This window comes from Lolium perenne, chromosome 3 (genome assembly GCF_019359855.2).
Source record: "Lolium perenne isolate Kyuss_39 chromosome 3, Kyuss_2.0, whole genome shotgun sequence".
NCBI classification, from domain to species: domain Eukaryota; kingdom Viridiplantae; phylum Streptophyta; class Magnoliopsida; order Poales; family Poaceae; genus Lolium; species Lolium perenne.
Genome location: NC_067246.2, coordinates 254752969 through 254760502, shown reverse-complemented (window position 1 = coordinate 254760502; position 7534 = coordinate 254752969). Strand labels below are relative to the sequence as shown.

The window sequence follows — 7534 nt, the reverse complement described above, 5'->3', positions numbered from 1 at the left end:
AGGCCTAGTAATAGTTAATGCATGTAAAACATGTGCTGGCCTGGCTTATGTACCCAAGCATAAGAGCATCTCCGGTCGTCTCCCCGACGAGATCTCCGGCAGCTCTTTTTTACATCTGTACGGTGTTATTCGGTTCAGTCGCGCCCCAGCTCCTCGTTTTTCCCCGGATTTGGCCTTTAATCCATCCGGAGAGCCCAGATCACCCCCCTCGGGGTGCGCTCGGGGACTCCGGACGAGAGAAAAGCGGGGACGGGACCGCTCTATCGGCGAGAGAACACACGAACCCCACCACTTTCTCGACGCAATTCCCCCTCCCCTCTGGTTGCTGTGTCACCGCCGGCACCACCCCTCGCCAATCCGCCGGCCAATTGCCTGAATTCCGCCGTCCCTCCATCTAGCCGCCTATATTCCGCCGTCCGTCGTGCCCTCTGCCTATATTCCGCCGCCCGGCAACTCCCTCGCGTCGCGCCTCGTTGACACGCCCGGCAAGTGTTCGTCCAATTGCATGTCTGGACTTGGACTCCGACGAGGAGGAGGAGCATATGTTCACCGAGCTTTTTGAAGAAGAAATGGCAGCCGCCGTCCAAAACAAGGAGCACATGTTGATACCTGTCCGGCTTGTACGCCGAGACGGCCATTGGTCGCCGTGGTGGGTCGGCACCTCGCCGGAAGTGCAAGACGAGGCAGCGAATGGAGGGTTATTGCATGATCTACGCCGACTACTTCGCCGACGACCCATTGCACGGTGAGGCTATTTTTAGGCATCATTTCAGGATAAGCCGGAAGCTCTTCCTGAGAATTGTCTATGCCCTTCGAGAGTACGACTCCTATTTCAGTTGCAAGTTGAATTGCACCGACATGGCAGGGTTTTCCGCCCTCCAAAAGTGCACGGTGGCTATGCGGATGCTAGCATATGGAGCTCCTGGTGATTCTGTCGATGACTATCTTCGAATGACGGAGTCCACCGCCCTTGATTGTTTTTACTGGTTCTGCAAGGCGGTGATAGCAGTGTTCGGGAACATCTACTTGAGATCACCCACTGTCGAAGACACTGCTAAGATCCTCGTTGTCAATGAAACTCGAGGATTTCCAGGGATGCTTGAAAGCATTGACTGCATGCATTGGAAATGGAAGAACTGTTTGTTTGCATGGCAGGGAATGTACAATGGTCACAAAAAAGGCTGCATTGTGATACTTGAGGCAGTGGCTACCCATGATCTTTGGATTTGGCACTCCTTCTTTGGTATGCCGGAATCCAACAACGACATCAGCGTCTTGCAGTGCTCGCCGATCTTCTCCAAGCTTGTTGAGGGTCATGCTCCCCCGGTTAACTTTGTGATCAATAGTCAGCAGTACAACAAGGGATACTATCTTGCAGACGGTATCTTTCTAAAGTGGGCAATATTTGTAAAGACTATCTCAAACCCCGTCCTCCCGAAGGAGCTGGAGTTTGTCAAGGAACAAGAAGGTTGCCGAAAGGACGTCGAGCGTGCATTTGGTGTCCTCCAGCAGAGATTTGATGTAGTCTGGTTCCCCGCTTTGACTTGGTCCAAAGATCAGATGTGGGAGGTGATGAACTATTGTGTGTGCTTACACAACATGATTATCGAGAATGAGCGAAAGTATCCGGTTCCTCTGAGCGAACAAGATGCACCATATGACAGAGAGGGTCCTCTTGCACAGCCTAATCACCAAGTGCCGGCATCGTGGGCTACGTTCATCGCTATGCGTCAGGAGATTCGAGACTCCACAATGCATCAACAGCTGCAGGATTATCTGGTGGAGCACATACGGACGCTTCGAGGCAACACCAACTAGTTTCCATTTGATTTGTTTGAAAAAAATTTAAATTATTTGCTTGTTTTGTTGAACTGTAACGTTTATTTGTAAAAATAAGCCAAATGTTAGCAAAATTTGTCAAATTCACCGAACTGTAACGTTTATTTCTGAAAAACGCCGATCACCGGACGTGTACCGGGGAGACGGCTAAAACTTCGGCGCTCCCCGGTCGAAACTTTCATTCAATCCGGCGCTATTTAGCGCCGGATTTGGCCGTGGGGAGCGCCAATGGCTGGAGATGCTCTAAGGTCTCCAGTGAAGCACGACCGTCTTGTAACACAAGACTTGATCAATGAGAGAGGTTCGGAGCCTATACATCTACTACTATGCATTAATTGACATATTAGAGCAAGAATAATAGTGTAGCCGACAGCCGGCTATAATAGTTTGCCACATCATCTATAGTCAATTTATAGCTAGCATGTACTACCTCCATCCCAAAACTTAAGACCTATTTTTTTCAGAAAGTCAAACTAAACTTTTATCAAAAATTATTAACATTAAAAGTACAAAATCAGTATCATTATATAGATAATAAAATATATTTTCATATGGTATCTACAAAATATCATATTTATTCATAAATTCTTCTAAAAGTTTGATCAAACTTACTTCGTTTCACTTTCTGGAAAAAAAATATAGATCTTAAGCCTTGGGATAGAGGTAGTACAATAGTAAACTATAAAAATGTAGTACTTTTACAATACAAACAATACATGACCCACATTTTAGTCTCACATAGTGCCTAGGAGCACGTGTTAGAGCTGGCTATTGCATAAAAGCCTACTTCCCATCTCTCTCCTAACCTCTCTCATCTAACTAAGCAAATATATAATATTTTATTTCTTATAACCAGCTTACTGAACCTTATTATCCTTGCCCTTAGTGCATGTTTCCATCGGAGACGAATCGATGCAGCTCAACCGCAAGGGAAATCAATCCGCGCCAAGCCACGCATGCAATGCATCATTTGATCAAACAGATGACTTCACTTCATCGAATTGCAAATGAGGCATCTCTGTCTTGACCAGCAAGTGTGCGGTACATACTGTATTTGCAGCCAAAACAATTAATTCTTGTTAAAAATATACATATACATCTAAATGATAAAGAAAACACTTTTGCTTCCCCCTCCTTCAAATTTTGGTGAACTGGAACACATGAATGGTCAGGATCTCTTCATACCCCTTCGTAACCAGGGGTGAATAAAAATACATAATTACAAACCCTAGAGTAGCCCGTGCATTCCGTTTAACTCTATATTGTTTAGTAGTCAGACGCAGATAACGGTGTACGCTGAAAACCGAAACGTCCGCCACATCAGCGGGTAGGAACGTTAAGTACACCTAGTATAGTAGTATATCTATATGATGGTATATAGGAATTGATATGGGTTTTTGTAGGCTAAAAAAGAAGGCACCGGGGAAAATCTTACCCCTTCAAGTTTTGGTGAGAGGGGTCACCCAAGCAAGCCTCGAAAGATAAATGCATTTACGTTTTCAGATGAAGAAGTCTGGTCAACATGTTGTTTCGACGAAAAGGGTACCGTGCAGACAGGTCTTGGCTTATTCTCGCACTTTGGGCGTAAATAATCTGATCTCAAGCACTTGTCAAGGCTTATTCAGTTAGTTAATCGATTAACATTCTTTACATGCCGACTTTTGGACTTTGGAGACAGAACATTTGGGAATGTCAAACTAGTACGTACTCACGGTCACGGATGATTGCCACTAGTGACAGACCAGATCTACCTTGAGAAGGACATCACATACATCATGATTATAAAATCCAAATAAGGAGGTGTTATTGGAGCTAAGAGCAAAGCATGTCGAGTAGTCCTAGTGAGAAAGTCTGGCCTGAACTTCACACTAGCTCGATCGGACCGGCCTAGTCACGCTCCCAGAGCATCATCACTGGCCACACACCCATTATACTAGAGGGATGAGACTGTACAATCAGTGTTCTCATCGCTTATGACCCCTTGTTCAAGCTGAAGACACCCATGAACATTGATTATTTTATACCGGTGTTTCACAGGATCAACGCAACGTACGTGGCCCGGCCAAGAATTACTCGGCTACGACGTTGAATCGTTTTGTTTAGGACTAAAACGTACGTTTTCCGTAGCTGTCAGTCAGTCAGTGCATTGAACCTGAATCCGAATCTAGAGCTGAGCCATCACGTGTCAGTATTAACCACCACGCTAGCAGCGAATTCAGGGAGACACTTGCAATTTATTTCGATTCTCTGCCGTCGCGCGCGCGTGTATGATCGAGGTTTTCTTAACCGCTGATATGGACTACGATCTGTTGCCTTGACCATTAGAGTGTGTTCAATAATTGGATCAACTGAAATGTGATGGAATGGTTAGATCGGGAGGTTCCATTCCCGTATTAGGTTTTGACAAATATGTGCAATAAAATGGTTATGTTTACTGTTTGGTGGGCCAGAAGGCCAGAATGTGGAATTGAATGGTTAGAATTGGGTTCAACTCACCACTTCTATTGATATGGTGGTATATCTCGCACATGTAACATCATTCTAAAAAACTTTCAGCGGCATTTTTTTGTATTTTCAGCAATAAGCAATAACAAGCGGCGGAACTAGGACTTCAAGTTTGTGATATCATTTCAAATCTGTGATGTCAAAGACATGTATTTACTAGCTTCTTGCTTGTACTTGTAGATAAAAAAATGTCACATATTTCAACCCATACAACCATATAAGTCATCAAAATAGTCTCGTAGCAATCACGTTTAGTTCATGGTATGTAGCCATCCAAAAGCAATAGTTAGGGTTCATTACAATCCATTAAACCATGACCAAGTTCATGTAATATCTAGGCATAATAGTCACCTATTGAAGGTTATAACATCACTTCAAATTATAGGCAAGAGGCTATCTCGAAACGATGGAAATGCCATACCATGTTGCTTCCAGGAAGCTCAACCTCTAGCATGCAGCAGTTGACAGCACTACCCCCCTCGCCTTCATGTTGTATTTGTCCGCCACCCTCAGGTGCTCAAGAGGGAGAGGCGCACGCGAGGGAGAGGCGTTGGTACGGGAGTGTGGCGGCTCATGAAAGGGAGAGGCCACAGACGGGGCAGGGAGAGGGACAGGGTTCGCTTGCTTGGGCGAGAATAAGGAGTTTTCTTTTTTTGTTTTCAGCTTGGCGTGGTGTGGTTATCAATTGGTTCCACCAGATTCCACGGATTTGGCCGAACAGATGTATCGCGTCTAATAGGTATATTCCCTTTTAAAAATTGCATGGTTCCATTCATGTAGCCCAACCAACCATATATAGAAGCGGGTGCTGCAGCCTGTGGAACGATAGAGAGAGATTGGCGAAATATGATGGATATATTATTGAACCACATGGGCAAATATATATATAGATGTACAGTGATTTTGAAGTGCAAGACAAAATAGGAGATCTACCTCTATTCTAGATTATCTTCCATCCATTCCACTACATTCCATTGCCAATGTATACATAGGATGCATCATGCCATGCGTCAGTCACGTTGCCCAATCACTCTTAGCAAGAGAGTGAGCTCGAGCTCTGAACCAGCTCCATGCATGTGACAGGCGTACGTACTCCCGTATATACAAACACGAGCTACTTCTAAAAAAAATGAGCTCTACACGCGCTTGGGCAACTACTACACGTCGCCCCACGTCCGAGCGTATCTCTACTAGCTTCGATGTCATAGATTTTATCTTGACATATGCAGCTAGCATAGTCATCATTTTCAATTCCTGGCTCTCTTGTTCTGTTGGCAATGGCTTCGATCGGCTGCAAAGGGAAAGGAAGGGTTAGCTAGGCTGGGTAGGTACTAGTACCAAAAGCTCAAGAGTGGACTTGAGTAAGTTGTCGCGTACGCCACTTAGCTCGACCTCGGCCTCTTCCCTGCAGCTTCCCCGCAGTTTCCCTTGTCCCGAGCTCTATAAATTCCCGATCCTACACGACGCGGCACTCACAAACCCGACACCCAAAAGCAACACAAGGTGTAGCGGCCCAGCTCTAGTGCTCTAGTGAGTAGTGCAAGGATCGAGCTAGCGGAGAGACTCGGTATGGCGATGTCCACCCCGGCCACCGTGGTGCTGGAGATGATGACGATGGGGCAGCAGTCCGCGGCGCACCTTAGGGAGCTGCTCAGGGCCGCGTCGCCGCCGACGGAGGCGGAGCGCGGCCAGGCGCTCACCGCGGAGATCCTCCGCTGCTGCGACCGCGTCATCGCCGCGATGAGCGGGGTCGCCGCCGGCAGGAAGAGGAAGGCGATCACGGAGCACGGTGCCATGCCGTCCAAGAGAAGGTAAGAAACCAAGCTCGCTAGCTTGTCGCTTCGACGCAAGGATCGATCCTACGGGCTATATATAGTCTTGCAGGAATGTTAATTTGACAGTTGATTTCGCAGGGCGCGTGGTGCGTCGGCGCATCGGGAGGTCCGGTGCGGGACGACGGCTGACGGGTTCGTGTGGAGGAAGTACGGGCAGAAGGACATCAATGGAAGCAAGCACCCGAGGTAGAAACCGGATAGGAAATGTGTTGCGTTTGCGCGGCTGCTCGCGGTCAGAGGATTCAGAGCGGAGCCTCACGTACGTACGCTCTTCTGTTGCAGGTTCTATTACCGCTGCGCATACAGCGGCGACGGCTGCGGCGCGACTCGCCGGGTACAGCAGTCGCAGGAGGGCCCCGCGGCGTTCGTGATCGCCTACTACGGCGACCACACGTGCGGAGGCGGCGCCGGCGGCGATCCCTGTCAGCAAGAGGCACGTGCGACGATGCCTCCTACCGTCGTCGACTTTGGCTCGAACGCTGGCGGAGTCGTCGGCGTCTTTGATCGGTATCAGAATGTGGAAGAATCTCCTCGGCCGTTTATCGCCGCCGAGCAGAGTTGGCGCCATCACAGCGGTGAGACGTCGCGGGGACGGTGGTCGTCATCTTCCTCCTCGTCCTCTGAAGCGGAACTGGGCACTTCTCCTGTACAGGAGTTTCTGGAAGGCAGCCTCGGAGTCGGATGGGAATGCGTCGTCAACTACCTTGGTTTCACTAGTGATCTCCCTCAACCTGCTATGCTTCAGTAGAGGGTAGCAGCTTGCTCAGCGTGGTATATCTCGCACGGTTTAGTCCACTGATAAGATTTGGAGTACGTCGGTAGTGACATTACGTGTCGGAGAGTGAGTGACAATCTACCATTTTCTTTATTTTTTTTAAAGTGATGTTTAATGTTTACCCTAGATATGTATTTGTGATACTAATTATCCATTCTAATGAATATCCATCTAAATCATCCCTTTTGTAAACTCTGGATTCTCTTTTTCTAATGCATTCCCCAAAAAATGTGAGGTGACGAGTGAAGCTCAAAAGTATCACGATGGTGACAATGAATAGAACGGATGGTGAAGAGAAGGCTATACATAATCATCGATGACACCACACCACCAATCTTTACATATTGTATCGCGCCACATCGACCTAACATACGGGTCTTATCTAACAAAACATGCAAAAGGCTAAAACAGGTTAAAACTATGGTCAATTTTTCCTAAAAGAGATATTTTGCTAGAAATTTACTAAACTAAGTAATACACATCACAAATACAGTGGGGTAAAAGTGACATTCACTCATATTTTTAAACTGAAAGAGGTTGCGATGTAGCATTAGCTAATTGGTTCCTAAGAGTATGTTGC

General features: G+C 46.9%; 1 protein-coding gene across 1 annotated transcript; it reads left to right on the top strand.

Moving 5' to 3' along the window:
- Positions 1 to 5829: 5829 nt before the first annotated feature.
- On the top strand, positions 5830 to 7146 carry LOC127338743 (uncharacterized). The gene is made up of 3 exons (XM_051364741.2): positions 5830 to 6155; positions 6258 to 6365; positions 6462 to 7146. The coding sequence occupies exons 1-3, from the start codon at positions 5914 to 5916 to the stop codon at positions 6925 to 6927; spliced, it is 816 nt and encodes a 271-aa protein (XP_051220701.1). The 5' UTR covers positions 5830 to 5913; the 3' UTR covers positions 6928 to 7146.
- The last annotated feature ends 388 nt before the right edge of the window (positions 7147 to 7534 follow it).

Coding starts and splice junctions, on each gene's coding strand:
- LOC127338743 (XM_051364741.2), top strand. CDS start 5,914: ATGGCGATGTCCACCCCGGCCACCGTGGTGCTGGAGATGATGACGATG. Junction 6,156..6,257: donor GCCATGCCGTCCAAGAGAAG/GTAAGAAACCAA, acceptor TTGATTTCGCAG/GGCGCGTGGTGCGTCGGCGC. Junction 6,366..6,461: donor AATGGAAGCAAGCACCCGAG/GTAGAAACCGGA, acceptor CTTCTGTTGCAG/GTTCTATTACCGCTGCGCAT.